The sequence below is a fragment of the Hyla sarda genome, chromosome 1, assembly GCF_029499605.1.
Source record: "Hyla sarda isolate aHylSar1 chromosome 1, aHylSar1.hap1, whole genome shotgun sequence".
NCBI classification, from domain to species: Eukaryota; Metazoa; Chordata; class Amphibia; order Anura; family Hylidae; genus Hyla; species Hyla sarda.
Genome location: NC_079189.1, coordinates 180235203 through 180259937, shown reverse-complemented (window position 1 = coordinate 180259937; position 24735 = coordinate 180235203). Strand labels below are relative to the sequence as shown.

The window sequence follows — 24735 nt, the reverse complement described above, 5'->3', positions numbered from 1 at the left end:
CATTTGGCTCAAACTTTGACTTCGAACTTGTGTAGGAAAATTGGACCAGTTGCCCATAGCAACCAGATTGCTTCTTTCATTTTTAAAATGGCCTCTGGAAAATTAAAGCAATGTGATTGGCAACTGCACCACTTTAAATCTACACAGGTTTTGATATATCTGCCCCATGGAGTCAATGACTTGCTGTTATTGTTGACATATACTGTGGCGTACAGCAGCGGGCACCATTCATTTCACCTAGTGACTTCACTTGGGCCTATGTCCCCTCCTATACGCTAATTTAACAACATGGTGTGCTGCGCTATTGAGTCCCATTAAAATAGCTTATAACAGTGCATATTGGCCCAGTTACAAGTGTTCTGGCCCCTGAAATGTATGGCGTCTGCGGTTGTACACCACAGCATAAGTAAGCATCCCTTTCCTGGCCGTAAAGTGACATACTGTAAAGGACAGCATACATGTGGTGTGAACCTAGTCTAAAAGATAATCCACGTCTCCAGTCACTGTCATTTGAGGCTCACATTGAAGTCATACATGCCAATGTTACACACAACTTCAACACCATCAGGTCGCCATTTTTCTTTGCTGCTACAATAAAAGTCACAATGTAATCCAAGCCTAAAAGTCTATTGACATGAAGATGCTGAAGTGCAGTTTTTACCACGAATTCCACTGTTCCCTAGATATCACACATAAGCTCATTAAACTGCATCTCAATCGCTGCGTCTGAATAGACCCTAAAACTGCCGCAACTAACTCCACCCTGGTGAGGAGGTATTTTTGCGGTTTTTTACATGGCATTTTGCTAGTAAAATATATTCATAGAAAAAATAAAAACACAACTAAATAAATAACAAAATGAAGAAGTGATATAAAACTGATGACTGCGACTTCAGAATTGATAGTGATTAACACTTCGCTTTTCAATAAAGTTTTCGTGAAGCTGCTGGTGACGTCAGGAGGACGCGCCGGATGTGAGCAGCCTCGTGCCCCACGTGGAGTGTAGAAGAGAGGCGCTGAGCGTCAGGAGCAGGCGGGCAGGTATGTGGTACTTTATATGCCAGGCTATCATGGTCCTGGCATTCTCGCTCTGTATTTCGTCGTGTGCCTTTTGCTGTGCCAGCAGAGCTGGACACATGCAGGCTGCCTTTACCGCACACTTGTGCCCGGATGATCTATGCCTGGCTGGTCAGCTCACATACATGACTGGCCTATTACCGCACATAGATGCTGTATGATACAGAGTCCTAACAGTATGAAGCTTTACTTTGTTATATACCTGGGGGATGTAGAAGCAATGTAGGATAGAGATAATGTTTATTTCACATTTCTAATTACCTGTTATTTTGTATGTATGTAATGCTCACAGATAAGGACCAGGGCTGGTGTACGGGTTCTTTTTGCCATCCTAGGTAAAACCCTCATTTTAAATCCCCTTGGCGGCACCCCTTTTTTTGCACTTCCCACCTTACTTATACTGCCACACCATTACCATTATTAATACCACTATACTGTTACTAAATAAAATCTACTATACAGAGACCAATATTCCCAAGCAGGGAGTCTCCAGCTGTTGGAAAAACTGCAACTCCCTGCATGCCTAAGTAGTCAAAGGCATGCTGGAAGTTGTTGTTTTGAGAAATCTGGGGCTACAGGAAACACTGGAACAATGGTTAGAATACCATTTTCATCTATTGAACACAACTTTCTCCATATACAACTTACAATGTGTACACAAATCCAGAAATCTAAAGAGATATGAAATAACATATCTTATACAATCTCGCCTTATACAAGAGTACCCAGGATGCCCTTGTATTGGAGATGATCAGTGTTACCTGCTGGCTCCAGCTCCTGGTTTCCTGCAGCACAGGTCACCTGTCCACTTCCTCTGTGTGTGCATCACTGGACCTAGAAGCAACACATCACAGGGTGGCGCTCTGAGTACATGCCTGATGCGTCTTGGTTCCTGTAGTCCTCTCCCACCACTAGCAGCACTGCTGTACCTGCCGCTCTGCCTACCTGTACGTGCATTAGTGCACACTTCAGTCTCTTGCTGGCCCTTAAAGGGGTATTCCAGGCCAAAACTTTTTTTTATATATCAACTGGCTCCGGAAAGTTAAACAGATATGTAAATTATTTCTATTAAAAAAATCTTAATCCTTCCAATAGTTATTAGCTTCTGAAGTTGAGTTGCTGTTTTTTTGTCTAACTGCTCTCTGATGACTCATGTCCTGGGAGCTGTGCAGTTCCTATGGGGATATTCTCTCATCATGCACAGCTCCCGGGACGTGACATCATCATTGAGCAGTTAGACAGAAAACTTCAGAAGCTAATAACTATTGGAAGGAGTAAGATTTTTTAATAGAAGTAATTTACAAATCTGTTAAAAATTTCCGGAGCCAGTTGAGATATATAAAAGGTTTTGCCTGGAATACCCCTTTATTTCTCCCCATTACTAGGGCTGATGTTTTTGCAGGGCAGCAGCTCCGCTTCTCGAACCCGAACCTGTCAGTCTGGCTGCAGCCGTGGCTGTGAGGTTAGTGAAAAAGCTGTGCCGAGGAGGGGCGTGCAGCGGCAGCGCTACACTCCTCTAGCGAGCTTTCCGTACACAGGAGAACACTTTAACATACAGTATTTTATTTACTCGTGGCTTCACAGAAATACTGTTGCTGTGTTGCTCATTCATACAAGATAAGGTTCCATTTGCTCAGTGTGGATAGCTACCTAAAACCCCACATGGGTACTATATAATCCCATGACACACTTCAAATATGTGTAAAAGAGCCCTTCAGGCATGATCATGCTTTTTGCCCTATATTATAGAGAGGAGAAAGTGGGTGTCATGCTAAGGACCCCATCTAACTAACTGTATAAGCTAAATTGTACGAATGAGGTAAGGCTTTTTGCATTACCTACATTTATATAAGATCATTTAAACAAGTAACCTCAATTCTTTATCAGCATTAAATAAATTACAGTAGAAAGTTCCTATCAGACAGGAGAGAGCACGGAGGAGTCCTGTCAGACAGGAGAGAGCACGGAGGAGTCCTGTCAGACAGGAGAGAGCACGGAGGAGTCCTGTCAGACAGGAGAGAGAGAGCACGGAGGAGTCCTGTCAGACAGGAGAGAGAGAGCACGGAGGAGTCCTGTCAGACAGGAGAGAGAGAGCACGGAGGAGTCCTGTCAGACAGGAGAGAGAGAGCACGGAGGAGTCCTGTCAGACAGGAGAGAGAGAGCACGGAGGAGTCCTGTCAGACAGGAGAGAGAGAGCACGGAGGAGTCCTGTCAGACAGGAGAGAGAGAGCACGGAGGAGTCCTGTCAGACAGGAGAGAGGGAGAGCACGGAGGAGTCCTGTCAGGCAGGAGAGAGGGAGAGCACGGAGGAGTCCTGTCAGGCAGGAGAGAGGGAGAGCACGGAGGAGTCCTGTCAGGCAGGAGAGAGGGAGAGCACGGAGGAGTCCTGTCAGGCAGGAGAGAGAGAGAGAGAGCACGGAGGAGTCCTGTCAGGCAAGAGAGAGAGAGCACGGAGGAGTCCTGTCAGGCAAGAGAGAGAGAGCACGGAGGAGTCCTGTCAGGCAAGAGAGAGAGAGCACGGAGGAGTCCTGTCAGGCAAGAGAGAGAGAGCACGGAGGAGTCCTGTCAGGCAGGAGAGAGAGAGAGAGCACGGAGGAGTCCTGTCAGGCAGGAGAGAGAGAGAGAGAGAACGGAGGAGTCCTGTCAGGCAGGAGAGAGAGAGAGAGAGAACGGAGGAGTCCTGTCAGGCAGGAGAGAGAGAGAGAGCACGGAGGAGTCCTGTCAGGCAGGAGAGAGAGAGAGAGCACGGAGGAGTCCTGTCAGGCAGGAGAGAGAGAGAGAGAGAGCACGGAGGAGTCCTGTCAGGCAGGAGAGAGAGAGAGAGAGAGCACGGAGGAGTCCTGTCAGGCAGGAGAGAGAGAGAGAGAGAGCACGGAGGAGTCCTGTCAGGCAGGAGAGAGAGAGAGAGCACGGAGGAGTCCTGTCAGGCAGGAGAGAGAGAGAGAGCACGGAGGAGTCCTGTCAGGCAGGAGAGAGAGAGAGAGCACGGAGGAGTCCTGTCAGGCAGGAGAGAGAGAGAGAGCACGGAGGAGTCCTGTCAGGCAGGAGAGAGAGAGAGAGCACGGAGGAGTCCTGTCAGGCAGGAGAGAGAGAGAGAGCACGGAGGAGTCCTGTCAGGCAGGAGAGAGAGAGAGAGCACGGAGGAGTCCTGTCAGGCAGGAGAGAGAGAGAGAGCACGGAGGAGTCCTGTCAGGCAGGAGAGAGAGAGAGAGCACGGAGGAGTCCTGTCAGGCAGGAGAGAGAGAGAGAGCACGGAGGAGTCCTGTCAGGCAGGAGAGAGAGAGAGAGCACGGAGGAGTCCTGTCAGGCAGGAGAGAGAGAGCACGGAGGAGTCCTGTCAGGCAGGAGAGAGAGAGCACGGAGGAGTCCTGTCAGGCAGGAGAGAGAGAGAGAGCACGGAGGAGTCCTGTCAGGCAGGAGAGAGAGAGAGAGCACGGAGGAGTCCTGTCAGGCAGGAGAGAGAGAGAGAGCACGGAGGAGTCCTGTCAGGCAGGAGAGAGAGAGAGAGCACGGAGGAGTCCTGTCAGGCAGGAGAGAGAGAGAGAGAGCACGGAGGAGTCCTGTCAGGCAGGAGAGAGAGAGAGAGCACGGAGGAGTCCTGTCAGGCAGGAGAGAGAGAGAGCACGGAGGAGTCCTGTCAGGCAGGAGAGAGAGAGAGCACGGAGGAGTCCTGTCAGGCAGGAGAGAGAGAGAGAGCACGGAGGAGTCCTGTCAGGCAGGAGAGAGAGAGAGAGCACGGAGGAGTCCTGTCAGGCAGGAGAGAGAGAGAGAGCACGGAGGAGTCCTGTCAGGCAGGAGAGAGAGAGAGAGCACGGAGGAGTCCTGTCAGGCAGGAGAGAGAGAGAGAGCACGGAGGAGTCCTGTCAGGCAGGAGAGAGAGAGAGAGCACGGAGGAGTCCTGTCAGGCAGGAGAGAGAGAGAGAGCACGGAGGAGTCCTGTCAGGCAGGAGAGAGAGAGAGAGAGCACGGAGGAGTCCTGTCAGGCAGGAGAGAGAGAGAGCACGGAGGAGTCCTGTCAGGCAGGAGAGAGAGAGAGCACGGAGGAGTCCTGTCAGGCAGGAGAGAGAGAGAGCACGGAGGAGTCCTGTCAGGCAGGAGAGAGAGAGAGAGCACGGAGGAGTCCTGTCAGGCAGGAGAGAGAGAGAGAGCACGGAGGAGTCCTGTCAGGCAGGAGAGAGAGAGAGAGCACGGAGGAGTCCTGTCAGGCAGGAGAGAGAGAGAGAGCACGGAGGAGTCCTGTCAGGCAGGAGAGAGAGAGAGAGCACGGAGGAGTCCTGTCAGGCAGGAGAGAGAGAGAGCACGGAGGAGTTCTGTCAGGCAGGAGAGAGAGAGAGCACGGTGGAGTCCTGTCAGGCAGGAGAGAGAGAGAGCACGGAGGAGTCCTGTCAGGCAGGAGAGAGAGAGAGCACGGAGGAGTCCTGTCAGGCAGGAGAGAGAGAGAGCACGGAGGAGTCCTGTCAGGCAGGAGAGAGAGAGAGCACGGAGGAGTCCTGTCAGGCAGGAGAGAGAGAGAGCACGGAGGAGTCCTGTCAGGCAGGAGAGAGAGAGAGAGCACGGAGGAGTCCTGTCAGGCAGGAGAGAGAGAGAGAGCACGGAGGAGTCCTGTCAGGCAGGAGAGAGAGAGAGCACGGAGGAGTCCTGTCAGGCAGGAGAGAGAGAGAGCACGGAGGAGTCCTGTCAGGCAGGAGAGAGAGAGAGCACGGAGGAGTCCTGTCAGGCAGGAGAGAGAGAGAGAGCACGGAGGAGTCCTGTCAGGCAGGAGAGAGAGAGAGAGCACGGAGGAGTCCTGTCAGGCAGGAGAGAGAGAGAGAGCACGGAGGAGTCCTGTCAGGCAGGAGAGAGAGAGAGAGAGCACGGAGGAGTCCTGTCAGGCAGGAGAGAGAGAGAGAGAGCACGGAGGAGTCCTGTCAGGCAGGAGAGAGAGAGAGAGAGCACGGAGGAGTCCTGTCAGGCAGGAGAGAGAGAGAGAGAGCACGGAGGAGTCCTGTCAGGCAGGAGAGAGAGAGAGAGAGCACGGAGGAGTCCTGTCAGGCAGGAGAGAGAGAGAGAGAGCACGGAGGAGTCCTGTCAGGCAGGAGAGAGAGAGAGAGAGCACGGAGGAGTCCTGTCAGGCAGGAGAGAGAGAGAGAGAACGGAGGAGTCCTGTCAGGCAGGAGAGAGAGAGAGAGAGCACGGAGGAGTCCTGTCAGGCAGGAGAGAGAGAGAGAGAGCACGGAGGAGTCCTGTCAGGCAGGAGAGAGAGAGAGAGAGCACGGAGGAGTCCTGTCAGGCAGGAGAGAGAGAGAGAGAGCACGGAGGAGTCCTGTCAGGCAGGAGAGAGAGAGAGAGAGCACGGAGGAGTCCTGTCAGGCAGGAGAGAGAGAGAGAGAGCACGGAGGAGTCCTGTCAGGCAGGAGAGAGAGAGAGAGAGCACGGAGGAGTCCTGTCAGGCAGGAGAGAGAGAGAGAGAGCACGGAGGAGTCCTGTCAGGCAGGAGAGAGAGAGAGAGCACGGAGGAGTCCTGTCAGGCAGGAGAGAGAGAGAGAGAGCACGGAGGAGTCCTGTCAGGCAGGAGAGAGAGAGAGAGAGCACGGAGGAGTCCTGTCAGGCAGGAGAGAGAGAGAGAGAGCACGGAGGAGTCCTGTCAGGCAGGAGAGAGAGAGAGAGCACGGAGGAGTCCTGTCAGACAGGAGAGAGAGAGCACAGAGGAGTCCTGTCAGACAGGAGAGAGAGAGAGAGAGCACGGAGGAGTCCTGTCAGACAGGAGAGAGAGAGAGAGAGAGCGCACAGAAGAGTGCTAGCTCACCTTCACTTACTGGACTTTGATATTTTCTTATGAAGTATATTAGAAAGCTTCATGTTTTCCCAAGATGTACAACATATAAAAAGTTTTAAAGGGTTTGTCTCAAAAGCTTATTTTTTCTGTGACCAGACATTAAAAAAAACTATACCCATCTGCTACCTCACTTTACTGCTCAGCAAATTCTAGTCTCTGTTTTGATGCAAGGTAGTGCCTACACAGGTGGGTCGCTGCTGCATCTGTCATTTACATGTTTTACAGTATTTTGCTGTTACTGCAAGGGGTTAAACTGGTTATCCAGGACTAGAAAACATAACGGCTCTCTTACAAAAACCACACACAAACTGAGAACAAGAGTGGAACAGTTTCTGGAAGAGATCAGGTCTGTTTTTCTTATGCTGGATAACCTTTTTTGATCTCCATTTACTTAGTATTTAATTTACTGAACACCTTGGTTTCCAACTAAGCATGAATCTCTCCCAAAAACAGTCTTCCCAGATATGCACTGTCCTCACCAAGTTATCGACCAATAAGTACTTAATACACCCATACTACTCTTAGTCAAAGGGGGTTCTCTGGTGATTAAAAAAAATATAAAATAAATAAAAAATCTAATCACCCTTCTGTTTTCATTTTTCAGATTAAAAAAATAAACATTTGGGGGGAGATTTATCAAAACCTGTGCAGAGGAAGAGTAGTGCAGATGTCCATAGCAACCAATCAGATCGCTTCTTTCATTTTTAAAGAGGACTGTAAAAAATGAAAGAAGCGATCTGGTTGCTATGGGCAACTGCACCACTCTTTCTCTGCACAGGTTTTGATAAATCCCCCCCTTGGTATTGCTGCATAGGGCGTAAATGGGGAAAGAAAAACTGCTGTTTTTTGGTGAAAGCATATATTAGAAAAAAAATTTACAAAAAGATCAAAAAGTCCCCAAAAAACTAAACCAAAATAGTACCAATAAAAATGAGAGATCACAGTGCAAATAAAATAAGCCCTCAAACAGCCCCTTCGGTAGAGGAATACAATTTTAGGAGTCAGCATATCGCGATTTTAAAGGATAACGGTCATCAGTGTCACCACACTAACCTGCTGTTACAGGCAAATAGTACGGATGACACTGACGACCATACTCACATGTCCGCGATCCGTGCTACCGGTATCTTCATCAGTGTCACGCGCACTACCTGCCTGTAACATCAGGTTAGTGCGGTGACACTGAGAACCATTTTCCTTTAAACATACTTTAGTCAAATTGCTAAATTACCAAAATTCTGTAAATATAGGCATTGTTATAATCGTAGTGACCTACAGAATAAAGAAAACATGTCACTTGTACTGTAAAGTGCACTGTCTAAAAACTTGGGCCCCAAAAGTTTAAAAAATTTCCCTTTTTTCCCCCCCAGTTTCCTTATACAAATAATGTTTTGGTTGTGTGGTACATCTTATGGTAAAAGGAAAGTTTCCTTAAAAAGTAGGATTGGTTGTGAAAAACAAGAGCAGCCACATGGCTCTGTGGATGTCAAAATAAGAGTTATGTTGCAAAAAATATGGTTGGATTATTAATAGCTTAGTGTGCTCTGATGAAATGCTGTTAGTGTCTTAAAGGGGTACTCCGGTGGGAAACATTTTTTTTAAATGAACTGGTGCCAGAAAGTTAAACAGATTTGTAAATTACTTCTATTTATAAGTCTTAATCCTTCTAGTACTTATCAGCTGCTGTATATTACAGAGGAAATTCTTTTCTTTTTGGATTAATTTTTTCTCTGTCCACAGGGCTCTCTGGTGACACCTCTGTGTCAGGAACTGTCCAGAGCTGCATACGCTTGCTATGGGGATTTTCTCCTGCTTTGGACAGTTCCTGACATGGACAGAGGTGTCAGCTGAGAGCACTGTGGACAGACAGAAAATAAATAAAAAAAAGAAAATAATTTCCTCTGTAGTATACAGCCGCTAATAAGTACTGGAAGGATTAAGATTTTTATAATAGAAGTCATTTACAAATCTGTTTAACTTTCTGGCACCAGTTCATTTAAAAAAAATGTTTTCCACCAGAGTACCCCTTTACTCCCCCATACTCGAGATATTTGGGTTTATATTTTGTCTGACAATTCAAAGAATTAGTCAGATAGGTGTGAATTTAATTTTAATAATGAGTGACTATTAGGTGATGATCGGGTTTATACAATCAGATGGTTTGATTGTTGTACATTGAGGGGTGTGTATGTCTAATACACATCCAAATCCCCCGACTGTAATAATCCCGCCATGATTTATATTCAGTCCTATACTAAAAGTTCACACCCATATGACTCCCTGAATTAAAACATAGGATTAAAGTGGCTACGCTGGGCTTAAAGGGTTACTCCGCTACCCAGCATCTGGAACATTGAGTTGCGAACACTGTGTGAGGACTTCCGTGTTCACGCCCACCCCCTTGTGACGTCACGACTCATCATGTGATGTCAGGTCCCGCCTCCCTCACTGCAAGTCTGCCCCCTTACTTCCCATAGACTTTCAGTGATGGGGCAGGCCGTGATGTCACGAGGGGGCAGGTGTGAACATGGAAGCTCGCACACAGCGTTCGGAACTCAATGTTCCAGACGCTGGGGAGCGCAGTAACCCTTTAAAGAGAATGTGACAGCTAGTTCACCCGCACTAACATGTGGTATACTTCTAATGGAGGTCGAAGGTGACTGCTCTGTTCGCTGTGTGCTTTGTACGGGTGAACTAGCTGTCATATTCTCTTTAAAGTGGTACTCCACTGGCCAACGTTTGGAAGTAAATGTTCCAAACGCTGTTTTTGCGCTGCGGGTGTTCGTCCACACCCCCTCATGATGTCACAGCCAGACCCCCTCAATGCAAGTCTATAGGGGGGCCTGGCAAAAACAGCGTTCGGAACATTTACTTCCAAACACTGGCCAGTGGAGTACCCCTTTAAGAAAATAAGAGTACAGTTCCTGCCCATATTTACCGGTCTCCACATCAACACAATGAAATGCCTGCTCAACCCATCACTGGCTATGGTGGATCACCTCTGTGAAAGTCGTGAGCAGCTGGAATTTGGCCCCTTCAAAGGGGTTGTCTTTCTAATACCAACTGTTCTGTATTGGCAGTTTTATATTTTGCAGTGACTAGGTTCAGAGTTTCTTGATGTATAATTTTTAGTTTTGTTTAGACATACACAATCTAAGGCAAAAATAAGAGCGTTACATTATATGCTTTTCATAATGGCAGAATTGCTCCTGATACAAATCATTCTTCCAATGACTTTTCTGATGGTCTGTAGCCTGTTATGGGAATGGAGCATTTGAGGCCATTTGCTTTTCTGGCAGCTACAGATTCCTCCTGCTTGTAACAAACAATTCAAATAACAGACATATATTAGAGAACGGTATACAAGACATTTATATGAAGCTAAATAAGAGTGTGAGCACTAGGGCTGCACGATTTGGGGAAAATAGCACATTGCGGTTATGGATGGCAATGAATATTGCAATTGGGATAAACAAATGGGGAAAACCGCCCTATTTGATGTTCAATTCTCCCATTTCATGTCTAATCCCTCCCATTTTATGTTCCATCCCCCTTAATATGGTGCCAGGGAGAAGGGAAAACATTCAAAAAAAGCTGATGTTTACCTAGCCCCAGTCTGCCTGTTTGTCTTCTGCAGATCCCATTCTCCTCTGAGTGGTCCCAGTGTCTTCTGTGCTTCCTTCTTCAGAGACAAGTAGCAAGTTGCAGGACCTTCCCTCTCAACCAGTCACAGGCTCAGACAGGACACCCCTGCAGCCAGTGATTTGTTGAGTGGAAAGGTCCTGCAGCCTACTGCTTGCCTTAGGAGAAGGAAGCACAGAGAAGACACTGGGACTGCTCAGAGAAGAATGGGATCTCCGGCAAATCTACAGGGGACCAGGGCTACGTAAGCATCAGTTTTTTTTTTTTTCTCCCTCATTGTTTTCCCCACAGCCCATTACCATTTTGCTGGTGCGGGGGTTGGTTGAGTAGGAGGTAGCGGCCAACAGGAGACACACAGTAGTCAGGTCTGGGGCTAGACCGCCATCAAAATTTGATTGCAAACTAATAATCGCAGGATTTTGCGGACATGTAATTGCAAATGGATATTTTGGGGATTTGATTGTTTTAATGATAAATCAGCCCTAGTGAGCACCTTCTGACAGAGAGCACTTTACGTTATGTGTGTAAACAACTTTTTATTAGAAATGTTTTTTTTTTTTCTTTCTCTTCACTGTGTTTAGGATGTCTTTTGGAGGAAGAGGAGGCTTTAATCGTGGAGGAGGTGGCGGCAGAGGAGGTGGAGGCGGTTGGGGTGGAAGAGGTGGCGGAGGAGGAAGAGGTGGTGGATTTGGTGGAAGAGGAGGTGGATATGGAGGAAGAGGAGGTGGATTTGGTGGAAGAGGTGGAGGCTTTAACAGAGGAGGCTATGACCAGGGACCCCCAGAGTATGTTGTTGGTATGTTGGACTACAAAAATAATCAAATTTGTGTGTGTGTGTGTGTGTGTGTATATATATATATATATATATATATATATATATATATATATTTTTTTAATGCAAGTAATACAATGGCTTTATGTTACAATACCTGTTATTGGCCACAAAGTTTCAATCAGTGGTTGTCCCCTTCCACTAAATGATAAAAGAAATGGGCAGAAACACAAAGCTGAATGTTATGCACCTTAATTTCTGGTAAAGAAGGTCTATAAGAATGAATTATGAATCCATACACTGCATGCTTAGCTTTACAAGGATAGCTTAGCAGAAGTGAATAGTCATAGAAGGAGATTTATCATTCTTTTCAAACGTATGGCTTTTATATAATTTTTTTTTTAACTTTTGCTTGCATATGACCTATTTATCAAATAGTCGCACAACCTTGATAAATAAATCACACGGAAGCAAAACCCAGGAAACCCACTTACAAAAGCATTTTTTAAAGCAGAAAAGTTTTCCCTTATGTTAATAGCCGAAGTTCTTTATCTACCCTTTATAACCAGTAGTGTTGCTAGAGAGTGACAGGGAGGGGGGGCGTACCGCATCGGGTGACACCCTGACTGGCACTAAATAGCTGCATTCACTATCCCGCAACAACCCATCCACCCTCCTCAGAAATTACAAAATATTAAAAACATACTATGCCGCACCATGAATATCCGTACTCTGCAGGCTTTTTTGTTAAATTTTGAGCCCGCATTTTTTGATGTTGGTGGGAGGAGTCTTGAGCCGGAGTTTACGTCCGGAAGGAAGACAGCGCAGCACAAATAGGCACATAAATGAATAGTGAAGCCACAAATAAATAAAAAAAAGGCTCGGTACGTTACCCACCCCAAAATGTGCATGAAGCTGTATTACTATGGATGTTTCTTATTTTTTTTTTTTTATTAACAATTTTAGTGCTACATATGGGTTATTTACATTGTCTGTAAAATTAACAAGGTGTGCAGTGTGTATTTTCAACCTTAAAATTAAGAATTATTAGTTATATAATATTTTTTTCTATAATTAACATTAACATTAATGTAGTAGCTTTGTTTCATGATGCAGAACAAGAACAGTTGTTAAAGTGGGTATTAATGTCCTTTTCTGCGGACGTATGCACTTTCTGTAAGCCAGGTTGGACCTGGAAAACATATGCGACTTTTAAATGGAGATGCGACCTTCATAAATAGCAACTATCGCATTTGATAAATACATGACCACTGCAAAGTAAAAAAATAAATAAATAAATAAATAAAAAATACTATGTGAGCAGATTTCAGAAATGGGCTTTGGAATAAGCAGAAATCAAAAAGTCGCAGCGTGTATAGAAAAGTAGCACGTGCGTAAGTACTTGCAACTTTTTTACGCAAAAAAAAATCTACTACAGAGCTTGATAAATCTCCTTCATAATTTTTAGCTCTCAATGGAATCCAAAGATCTACGTTTGTTTCGGGACAGCATCTCCGTTGCAGCCATATTACCACCATGTAAATCTACACAAACTAGTTAATTGTTTCCTTTGAGCAGTAATTGTCCAGACATATTGGTCTCCCGGCTCCTGAAGTTTTATGTATAACTTCAGAATACTAATAATTTGCATATAGAAGAAAAGTGGATCAAGTGCAGGAATCATGAATATAGACACAGATGGTGTGGACAGTGGTCGCGTGTTTCAGGTGTTGCGGCCCTTACTCATACTCATTATAAAAATACTAAATTGCATACATTATTAAGATGAATTGTGCTACTGTTGCAGAGGTTGGTGAATTCATGCATCCTTGTGAAGATGACGTGGTGTGTAAGTGTATCACAGAAGAGAATAAAGTGCCTTATTTCAACGCTCCCATCTACTTAGAAAATAAAGAACAGATTGGAAAAGTGGATGAAATATTTGGACAGCTGAGAGATTTTGTATCCTTTTTACAACTGTTTTCTATATGTTTTGAGTAACATTAAATCAGTTATAGTTTTGTAATAGCTAGAGACACACTGTTTGTTTGGAAATTACTTCATTAACCCCTTAAGGACTTTTGGACGTAAAGGAGTACTCCAGCTAAAGTTAACTTAAGTAAGTAGCTGATTGCTGGAGTGCCGATGATGTCAGATTGCTGTACTCCCATAGAAATAAATGAAGCCCATGCCATCTGCAGCATGCTCTCCTCACTGAGCGCTGGGTCCCGTTTCTTTTTTTCTATCCTTTGGATAGGGGTAAGTTAATTTTTGCCATAGTTCTCCTTTAAAGGGAACTAAGTGTTAGATTTTACAATATGTAACGCTTGCTAATGTGTTATATGGTAAAATCTTTATCCTCACCATTCCTGGGAGAGGTTTCCCCCCCTCCAGGGATGGTGTGGATATGATTTGTGTAAGTTACCCCCTCTGCCCCGTAAGTAGCATGGGTAGGGAGCTAGCTAGTCTTGTTGTTCCAACCCTAGTGACGTCCCCTTGACGTGATTTATGGCCTGCGTCACCGCACTGCTCCATTAGCAGTCAGAGCAGAGTGGTACTTCTTGGTGCCTTAATTACCAGGGGACAAGGGCATACCTGTATGCCCTGTGCCCTTAAGTGATTAGTGCTGTTTGATGTGATCTAATATATTATGGAAGGTGAAATAAATCAAGAACTTCTGCCAGAAGATTTGTAAACTACTTCTATATAAAATTCTTAATCCTTCCAGTACTTATCAGCTGCTGTATGCTACAAAGGATGTTGTATAGTTCTTTTCTGTTTAACCACAGTGCTCTCTACTGACACCTCTGTCCATGCCAGGAACTTTCCAGGGCAGGAAAGGTTTGCTATGGGGACTTGCTCCAGCTCTGGACAGTTCCTGAGATGGACAGAGAGCACTGTGGTCAGACTGGAAAGAACTACACAACTTCCTCAGTAGCTACAACAGCTGATAAGTACTGGAAGGTTTAAGATTTTTTAATAGAAGTAATTTACAAATCTGTTTAACTTTTTGGCACCAGTTGATTTGAAAAAAATGTTTTCCCACCGGAGTACCCCTTTTAAAAATAGTAAATGATTGATACACAAAGAAAGATATTGCTTTTTATTATGCAAAGAAGCTTCTCAGACTGCTTCTTATAAATTATACATGCCTGCTCTATTACCAGTGTATAAATGCAAATATCTATGAAAATAGCTCAGTTGTAAATTCAAAAATTCTGAAGGTTTGCTGTATATTGAGGCGAAGGCGTTGATTTGCCTGATAAGATACTTTTGCAGACTAGCCAAGTCGCTGTCTGATTTCTATCTGTTGTCTGGCAGAGTAACTGAACCAATACTTGGAGTATAAGTGGAGATCCTCACATCACCTTATAAATTACATTAGAATTTTTACCAGAAGAGTCACCTGGGTCTGAAAAAATTGGGTGGGTTTTCCTCTCTGGAGATGGTATGAAATCCTCTTCATAACTGACATTTGTTACATGTCCATTTTAATGCAGAGTTCACCCTGTGTTAGTCATAGACCTATTTCTACAGCTTCTAAATCCATGCATACTTGTTTAATCGAATGGTTCAGCATGGTTTTCTTAATCATTAATAGCCATGTGGTTTTGCAAGTTAAACAGCTATTCACCTTCATGGAGAACTATGGTGGGAGTTTTTTTTTGTAACTATGGCCATTTTGTTGATGCGATCACCTTCCTGAGCTGCAGCATTACGTGTCGTCCCCAGGAAGCACCCAGGCCCAATGTGTCATACTGCCACTCAAGGAATAGCTGGCCGAGGTGGGATATCACTGTCCAGCTGGGCTGCACTATGACACATTGGACCAGGTGCTTCCTGGCGACGACATGTCATGCTGCAGCTCAGGAAGAGGATCGCATTTTTATTTGTACCCCACACAGTGGCCATAGTTATAAAAATAAAATAAAAAATGATGTAGTCAGTAATGGATTAAACCTTGTGACTTTGCCGATTATAGTGCTTAGAAAACCTCATGGTGGCAAAGACTTGTTCACACAGTAATTTAAAGAAGTGAAAAACCCCATCTAGATTTTGATATGGATTTTTTCCTCCCATAGGCTTCTATGGGTGAGGGGGGAAAAAAAATTGTACTTTTTTTCAGACCAAAAACAAGCTGTCAGTTTGCAGGTTTATGGTGTAACTTCTTTTTAAAGTCTGAGAAAATAATGTAATTCTTATTTATAACTTCCTTAATGATTTAACAAGTATTTTTCTATTAAACTTTCTGACAACATGAAAGCTTCCTCTTTTAAGAAGTTACAGAAGGTAAGTTTAATTTATAGTTCGATTGCCAACTTTATTTAGTTTATCTACATTGAAAAATACTCAAATATTGCAATTTTACTTTGGCTACTGAGCCTTACAATAGGCTGATACATGTTTCCTTATTTATAATAAATGATATGGTGCAACTTTTTACAACGTAGGTAAAATCATAGCACGTTTCTCATTTCTGAAAATTGAAAGCTGCGCTGTGTTTTCTGTTAGGCAGCTCTCATAAATCTGAGCTAAAGTTAATTGGAAAGTTGAACTTTTAAATGCCAAAAAAATGTAAAATATTCCCTTTAATCATTGTACTATTTTTTTTTTTTTTTCCCTTTAAGTTCTATATTGACCCAGCAAAGTTGTTGCCTCTACAAAGGTTCCTTCCTCGACCACCTGGTGAGAAAGGCCCTCCAAGAGGTGGTCGTGGTGGAGGAAGAGGAGGGGGACGAGGAGGTTTTGGCAGAGGTGGATTTAACAGAGGGGGCTTTAACAGAGGGGGTGGAGGTATGTATTCTTCTTTTTTCCAGATACTGTAGAATTGTGTTTAATTAACCAATACAGTGGTTACTTTTTTGGCACATAGTCTATGCTTTTTTCCTTATCTTTATGCAAGCTTGTTATGTTTTTTTTTATTTTTTTCAAACTTAGGCGGTTTCCGAGGAGGACGTGGTGGAGGCGGCGGTGGTGGTTTCAGGGGAGGTAGAGGAGGAGGAGGTGGAGGCCGTGGCTTCAGAGGTTAGTACGGGTCATCTTTTGGACTAAAAAAAGTTTCTGATTGCTAGATGGAGCCGCGAGAAGCATTCTACTGAGCGCTTCACTCTGTATCTCACTGCTGTATGCGACTTGTTGCAGGAGTCTGTTTCAATAATACGCCTATGGAGCTCTCTCCAGCAAGGAGTTGGAGACAGCGGATAGATGTGAAAAGAATTGCTCAACCACATGCTTTTTCCATCTCTCGTTCTTACAATCAGTGGAGGTTTAAATACCCAGACCTTGACCAATCAAAACTTTTGACATGTAAGTGACAGCAACGCTTTAAACCAGTGTTTCCCAACCAGGGTGCCTCTAGCTAATGCAAAAGTACAACTCCCAGCATGCCCAGACAGCCTTTTTCAGGCATGCCGGGAGTTGTAGTTTTGCAACAGCTGAAGGCACCCTGTTTGGAAAACACTGTTTTTAACATGTAAGCCAGGCTCTTGTTGTTGCCTATGTTAAATGCACTAGACAGTGATAGTTCATAGTTGGTAAACACGAAGGCACATAGCTCAGGATAGAAGCTGTCAATGCAAAAGCATAGTGGATGTTTAATATCAAGACAATATGCAACAGTGCTTCAGAAATTGAACTGTAAAAACTTAGATGTGAAAGTGGTCATCCTGTTTACCTACACTAAACCCAATACACTGGAGACCGATGAGGGGTCACTGACTCCTATACGTACCTGCACTGCGGAGATCTGTTTCTCCAAAGATTGTCTTCCATGTTCTGTGAATTGCGCACTGAAGGCCGCCTGCCGGCTCAATATCAATATTCATTGTCGTGTGTCATGCGAGTGCTGCGCTTACTGAGCACTTATGTGACATGTGACAATTATTATTCAAATTGAGACGGCAGGACCGCCTTCAGTGCACAATTCACAGAACATGGAAGACAATCTTTGGAGGGACAGATCTCCAGAGTGCAGGTACATAAAGGAGTCAGTGACCCCAGTGTATTGTGTGGGTGAACAGGATGACCGTTTTTCACAAAGCATATCTTATACAACAACTACATATGTTTGCAACATATCCCTGTCCTATCCTATGCTTGCCAGCTCCTGTGCCAGTACAATGTAAGTTTTCTTTTTGTTTGTCAACTGCTAACTATTTTTTTTTCCATATGAAGGAGGCCGGTGATGAGCCATGTGAAACCAGCAATGGTGGGGTCTTTCAGAAATTGCTCTCCACTTGGCGATCTATGGTTAGAAGACAGACCTTCATTCTGCTTTTGAAATGGGACTAATACATTGACCACAAGAGAGAAAAGAGTGACTCTTGGCAGTATTTACTGCTGCAGAACATGCAAGGGACACTGGGTGTCCGCCATTCACAATAATCTTCAGAAATAAAACTGCCTTATTTGGCATATTGTCATTTTTCTTAGCCTTTTTTTAGTGAGGTTTGATATTTTAAAAGAATTGTGGTAAGAAATGTCTTCAATTATTAAAACAATTAACATTTTTGCTCCAGAACTGTTGTAAATAAGAATCTGTATTACTTGAATGTGCTACGCCAATATATTTTCTACCATGTCACGCATGTCTCCTTTATATACATTTACTGTTTTTACTTTGGTTTTGTATTGATTAAGTCACACTTAATCTACGGTGATCTTGTAAAATTATGACTGATTTTTGTTTACTCATTAACACTTAAAATGAATGCAGAAACTGCATCAAGTAGGCCTCCTTAGGCCTCGTTAACACTTTTTGGCCAGTATATTCATCAGTACGTGAAAGACAAAAATTAGGAGTTCCTCTATAAACAGATGATGCACGGATCTTTCTCACTGCTGATGTACCACTTCTAGTTTTGACGTACAAATATTGGTCAGAAGAAAAGGAGGTTGATCCAGCACTTCAAACTTCCAGCATCATTTATAAATTACAGTAAAACCATTGACAGATAATCTGGATGTGTTTTGAGCGGGTCCCTGCTCTTTATCACAGATACAAAGGTCCATTTCAAACTCCCTTAAAGGGGTACTCCGCCCCTAGACATCTTATCCCCTATCCAAAGGATAGGGGATAAGATGTCAGATCGCCGGGGTCCTGCTGCTGGGGACCCCCGGGAATCTCAGCTGTGGCACCCCCGCTATCATTACTGCACAGAGCGAGTTCGCTCTGCATACAATGACTGGCGATACAGGGGCCGGAGCATCGTGACTTCATGGCCCACCCCTTAATGCAAGTCTGTGGGAGGGGTGTGATGGCCGCCACGCCCCCTCCCATAGACTTGTATTGAGGGGGCGGGCCATTATGTCACGAGGGCGGAGCCGTGACGTAACTATGCTTCGGCCCCTGTATTGCCCGTCATTACTGCACAGAGCAAGTTTGCTCTGTGCAGTAATGATAGCAGGGTGCCGCAGCGGAGATCCCGGGGGTCCACAGCAGCAGGACCCTGGCGATCTGACATCTTATCCCCTATCCTTTGGATAGAGGATAACATGCTAGGGCCGGAGTACCCCTTTTAAGTAGAAAGAGGAAGGGGAGTGGTGAATTCGGTCATTTCAAACATATGAGAGATAAAATACAATTAACAACATGAAGATCACTAAGACAATGCACAGTGCGAACAGGGACAGACTATAGCAGAGCACGTATCAAACAAACGTATATCAAAACTTTAACTATATATTTGCTGCACCTATAGAGCCCTGTACATAAGCCTGTAGCACAATACGAATATGGCATATATGTAAATTGTACTGCTTTAATTTCAAAAATAGGGGCGGTGAATAGAGATGTTGATCAACATTGCATAACAGCATTAACCCCTTAAGGACGCAGGGTTTTTCCGTTTTTGCATTTTTGTTTTTTCCTTATCACCTTCTAAAAATCATAATGCTTTCAATTTTACACCTACAGACCCATATGAGGGCTTATTATTTGCGCCACCAATTGTACTTTTTAATAACATCAATCATTTCACCACAAAATTTACAGCGAAACCAGAAAAAAAATATTTGTTGGGCAAAATTGAAAAAGAAACGCCATGTTGTAATTTTTGGGGGCTTCTGAGTCTATGCAGTACATTTTCTGTAAAAAATGACACCATGTTTTTATTCTTTAGGTCCATACGGTTACAAGGATACCTAATTTATATAGGATTTTTTTATTTTACTACTTTAAAAAAACTACATGCACCAAAATTAGTATGTGTAAAATAGTCATCTTCTGACCCCTATAACTTCTTTTTTATTTTTCCATATACGGTGATATATTAGGGCTGATTTTTTGTGCCATGATCTGAAATTTTTATCGGTACCATTTTTGTTTTGATGGGACTTTTTGATCGCTTTTTATAAAAATGTTTAGGGTATACAAAGTGACCAAAAATATGCAATTTTGGATTTGAAATTTTTTTTTACCTATACGCCATTGACCATGCGGTTTAATTAACATTAGATTTTTATAGTTCGGACATTAACGCACGCGGCGATACTACATATGTTTTATTTTTATTTACGTTTTTTTATGGGAAGAGGGGGGTGATTCAAACTTTTATTAGGGAAGAGGTTAGATCACATTTATTAACTATTTTATTTACCTTTTTTTATTTTTTTATTTTTTTTTTATGCAATGTTATAGCCCCCATAGGGGACTATAACATGCAATACCTTGATTGCAGACACTGTTCAATGCTATGCCATAGCATTGCAGAGTTATTGGTGTTCTGCTGCTCCAGCCTGGATCTCAGGCATGGAGCAGGAGAGCGATGATCATACAGCGGGAGACAAGGTGAGAAGCCTCCCGCTGTCCTCCCAGCTGTTCGGGATGCCGCGATTTCACCGCGGTGGTCCCGAGCAGCATCTGAGCTAACCGGCAACGCTTTTGTCCCGTTTTAGATGCTGCGGTCAACTTTGATTGCGGTGTCTAAAGGGTTGATACCGGACATCAGCCGTGGGTCCTGGCTGCTGATAGCAACTGGGACCTGCCGGGTATGAAGCGTGCTCAGCTCCTGAGCACGCTTCACATAACTGGAGCCGGCCACAAGCGTAAGTACGCTTGTGTTTGTTAAGGGGTTAATATAGTTTAGTAAGCATATGTTAGGCACAAAGTATGTTTACTCATAATGAAATAACTCTTGTTTAATATTTAATCCTGAGGGCATATGTGTGTTAAATAGGCCCCTCTTTTAGTCTTTTGAAATATAAATGGTGTACGAGTTGGAAATTCAAAACTTGCATCATGGAGCATCTCTATGCTATCAACACCAATGCCACACATTCCAAATCAGGTGCTTCTGCACATTTTGTGGATAAACATGGATGCTCGAAAAATTTCTTGTAGCCTACGCTATACAAAAAGTGATATTAGGCATGAGGTGTTGTGGTCTTCAGAAAACACTGTTAAATAGAGAAACCTATTGGATGTTTATGTTGGACACATGTATGCCCTCAGGATTAGATGACGCAATTCACCGCTCCCCTTCTGTTTCCTACTTAAGGGAGTTTGGAATGCAGGGACCCGCTTGAAACGCATCCAGATTATCTGGTGTGAACGATTGTCTTATTGTGATTTATAAATAAAGCTGAAGTTTTAATTTAAGTGCTGGATCAACTCCTTTTTTCTTCTGAAAAGTCCACACATCGTGTCCATGCAGATGCATGCAGTCAAACGCCAAAGATAGTGGGCTGACTTTACATATTGGCCCTCATTCACTATTGCAAACCCGACATGTTCTGTCGGGTTGTGCGCCAGATTCTGTCGCATTGTGCCAGAAATTCTGTCTGCACCAGAATTTGCGCCAGAATTGAAAAAAACCCCGACTAACTCTCGATTTTGCTTAGAAAAACCAAAAAGGGGTGTGGTCTCCGAAAAGGGGCGTGTTCCCGACATTTTCACAAAAACCTAACATATTTACTAAGGTTTCCACATAAAATGTGGTGGATTTGAGCTGAGGAAAACCTGACAGATCAGAGCAGGTGTAAAAAAGCAAAGTGTAGGGAAAGCTTAGTAAATACCGTGGAACATTAAATTTTAGGGAATTAAAACCCACAAAGAAACCTACACAACACTCTTAGTAAATGAGGGCCATTGCATACAAATATTGGTGCCGAATTCTTTGATGCACACTGGTACATCTGTTTCCAAGAAGCAATGGGGGAGATTTATCAAAGGATTTAGACTGGTTTTTCTTGTCTAAATTTGTCGCACAGAAAGTCGCAGTCTAAATATGTGCGACTTTTCTGCGACTTTTGCTCTAGAGGATTTTTAGAACATGATGCATTCTAGTCTATTTTAGACTGAAATGCATTGAAAAATGCATTGGTGTTGAATTTATCAAAAGCGACTTTTCAGCGACAAGTCGCATAGGCTGAAAGTACGACGAAATGTCAGACCATGCTGGAGCAGGTTTAAATATAGACTAAAGCATAGATCATGCAGTCTGTCCACAGAATTTATCAAGAGCTGTGCACCATTTGATAAATTAGGTGCACAATAGACCAGACTAACCCTCTGTAGTTTGGTCTATATTGATGCGGGACATAGACAACTTTGATAAATATCCCCCAATGTCTCTAATAAAGAACATCTCTGCAAACTGACACTTGATGGACCATGCCACATTTTTTCATGGATTGTAACAGAATCAATGGTCCAGATTTATCAAACTGTGTGAGAGAAAAAATGGAGCGATTTTTCCCACAGCAACCAATCACAGCTCAGCTTTCACTTTACCAGAGCTTGTTAACTGAGCTGTGATTGGTTGCTGTGGTTGCTCTCTCACACAGTTTCATAAATCTGGGCATGTGTGTTTGTGTAAAATACAAGGAGACACAGTGTGGCCATAAATCTGGAGATGAGGGAAGATTTATCAAAACCTCTCCAGAGATTGCTGCTTTCCTTTTTAACAAGGCCTCTGTAACATGAATGAAGCAATCTGGTTGCTCTGGGCAACTTATCCTTTGCAAAGGCTTTGATTAATCTCCCCCATTATGCATCCATAAAACACACTTACCGTATTTTTCGTCATATAAGACGCACCTAATTTTATAGGATAAAAATCGAGAAAATAGATTCTGAACCAAATACAATATAAAGTATAGGACAGTGATCTTCAACCTGCGGACCTCCAGATGTTGCAAGACTACAACTCCCAGAATGGCTGTCCGGGCATGCTGGGAGTTGTAGTTTTTAGTTTTGCAACATCTGGAGATCCGCAGGTTGAAGACCACTGGTATAGGAGGTAGTACTTACGTGTCCCCGCCGCTCCGGACCCATCACCGCTCATCACCGCTGCCCTGGATGTGGCCCTCCATCGCTGTCGCCGCGTCCCCGGGGTGTCCCGTCGCTAGGGAACGTCTATGCTGCCGGGTATCCTCGCTCTCCGTCGCCGCCATCACGTCACTATGCACGCCGCTCCTATTTGATGACGGGACGGCATGCGCAACTACGTGATGACGACGGAGAGCGCCGTCCATGCAGGGGATCCCGGCACGGAGCAGACACCGAGGAGGCAGGTAAGGTCCCTCCCAGTGTCCTGGAAGCTGTTTGGGACGCCGCGATTTCACCGCGGCGGTCCCGAACAGCGGGGTTAATGTTATTTTCGCTTCGATCAAAGCTGACCGCCGCGTCTGAAGGGTTAATACAGGGTATCACCGCGATCAGTGATGTCCTGTATTAGCCGTGGGTCCCAGCCGTTGATGGCTGCAGGGATCGCCGCGATAGGACAGGTATTTGCCGTATAAGACGCACCTACTTTCCCCCCCAGTTTTGGGGAAGAAAAAGTGCGTCTTATACGGCGAAAAATACGATACATAATTAATAATGAGACCAAAGATTTTGTAAATCTGCCCAATACCTACCAATAACTATTAAGTGACAATGTTTTGTTAAAGTACTACTCAGAATTGCCACTAGAACCTTTTACTAGGACCCTTCTTTTGAGCAAATTTAGTTTATTTTTTAGCCCAATTCAGAAGTGCATTTAGATGGAAAGAAAAATATAATGGAAAGATTTCTCCTTCCTGCTGGATCCACTTCTGGCTTTGGGTGACAAACTGTATAAAATACAAACACAATACTAACACAATACTAACTAAAGCACACTTTTAACAGCATTAAGAGAGATACTTTGGATGTAGACAACAATAGACTAAAGCTGTCCCATTCACATGAATGGGAAAGGCATTTGGGCGTTTTGTGGCCTTTTCAGAGGTGATTCTACAGGGAGGGGTAGGCTGAGCTGTTAGCAACAGCTAATATATGAACAGTGGGGCAAAAAAGTATTTAGTCACCCACCAATTGTGCAAGTTCTCCCACTTAAAAAGATGAGGGACCTGTAATTTTCATCATAGGTATACCTCAACTATGAGAGACATGAGAGAAAAAAAACTCCATAAAATCACATTTTATGATTTTTAAAGAGTTTATTTGCAAATTATGGTGGAAAATAAGTATTTGGTCAATAACAAAAGTTCATCTCAATACTTTGTTGTATACCCTTTGTTGGCAATGAAGGTCAAACGCTTTCTGTAAGTCTTCACAAGGTTTTCACACACTGTTGCTGGTATTTTGGCCCATTCCTCCATTCAGATCTCTCCTAGAGCAGTAATGTTTTGGGGATGTTGCTGGGCAACACGGACTTTCAACTCCCTCCAAAGGTTTTCTATGGGGTTGAGATCTGGAGACTGGCTAGGCCACTCCAGAACCTTGAAATGCTTCTTACAAAGCTACTCCTTTGTTGCCTGGGCTGTGTGTTTGGGATCATGGTCATGCTTAAAGACCTAGCCATGTTTCATCTTCAATGCCCTTGCTGATGGAAGGAGGTTTTCACTCAAAATCTCACAATACATGGCCCCATTCATTCTTTCCTTTTACACGGATCAGTCGTCCTGGTCCCTTTGCTGAAAAACAGCCCCAAAGCATGATGTTTCCAACCCCATGCTTCACAGTAGGTATGGTGTTCTTTGGATGCATTCTCCTCCAGACATGACAAGTTGAGTTTTTACCAAAAAGTTCTACTTTTGGTTTCATCTGACCATATGACATTCTCCCAATCCTCTTCTGGATCATCCAAATTCTCTCTAACAAACTTCAGACGGGCCCGGACATGTACTGGCTTAAGCAGGGGACAGGTCTGCCACTGCATGATTTGAGTCCCTGGCGGCATAGTGTGTTACTGATGGTAGCCTTGTTACTTTGGTCCCAGCTCGCTGCAGGTCATTCAATATGTCCCCCCATGTGGTTCTGGGATTTTTTCTCACTGTTATTGTGATCATTTTGACACCACGGGTTGAGATCTTGCGTGGAGCCCCAGATCGAAAGAGATTATCAGTGGTCTTGTATGTCTTCCATTTTCTAATAATTGCTCCCACAGTTGATTTCTCACCAAGCTTCTTGCCTATTGCAGATTCAGTCTTCCCAGCCTGGTGT

General features: G+C 44.0%; 1 protein-coding gene across 1 annotated transcript; it reads left to right on the top strand.

Annotated features, from left to right (window-relative positions):
• Positions 1-936: 936 nt before the first annotated feature.
• GAR1 (GAR1 ribonucleoprotein) lies at positions 937-18329 on the top strand. Its single transcript, XM_056564686.1, has 7 exons — positions 937-1041; positions 11116-11330; positions 13114-13268; positions 15537-15596; positions 15935-16100; positions 16245-16331; positions 17481-18329. Exons 2-7 carry the CDS (start codon positions 11117-11119, stop codon positions 17489-17491), a joined length of 693 nt encoding a protein of 230 aa, XP_056420661.1. The 5' UTR covers positions 937-1041; position 11116; the 3' UTR covers positions 17492-18329.
• The last annotated feature ends 6406 nt before the right edge of the window (positions 18330-24735 follow it).

What these genes read in the sequence shown, in the direction of transcription:
- GAR1 (XM_056564686.1), top strand. Translation starts at nt 11,117, where the DNA reads ATGTCTTTTGGAGGAAGAGGAGGCTTTAATCGTGGAGGAGGTGGCGGC. An exon ending in CTTTTAAGAAGTTACAGAAG is followed by an intron (nt 15,597 to 15,934) that starts GTAAGTTTAATT and finishes TTTCCCTTTAAG; the next exon opens with TTCTATATTGACCCAGCAAA. An exon ending in CTTTAACAGAGGGGGTGGAG is followed by an intron (nt 16,101 to 16,244) that starts GTATGTATTCTT and finishes TTTCAAACTTAG; the next exon opens with GCGGTTTCCGAGGAGGACGT.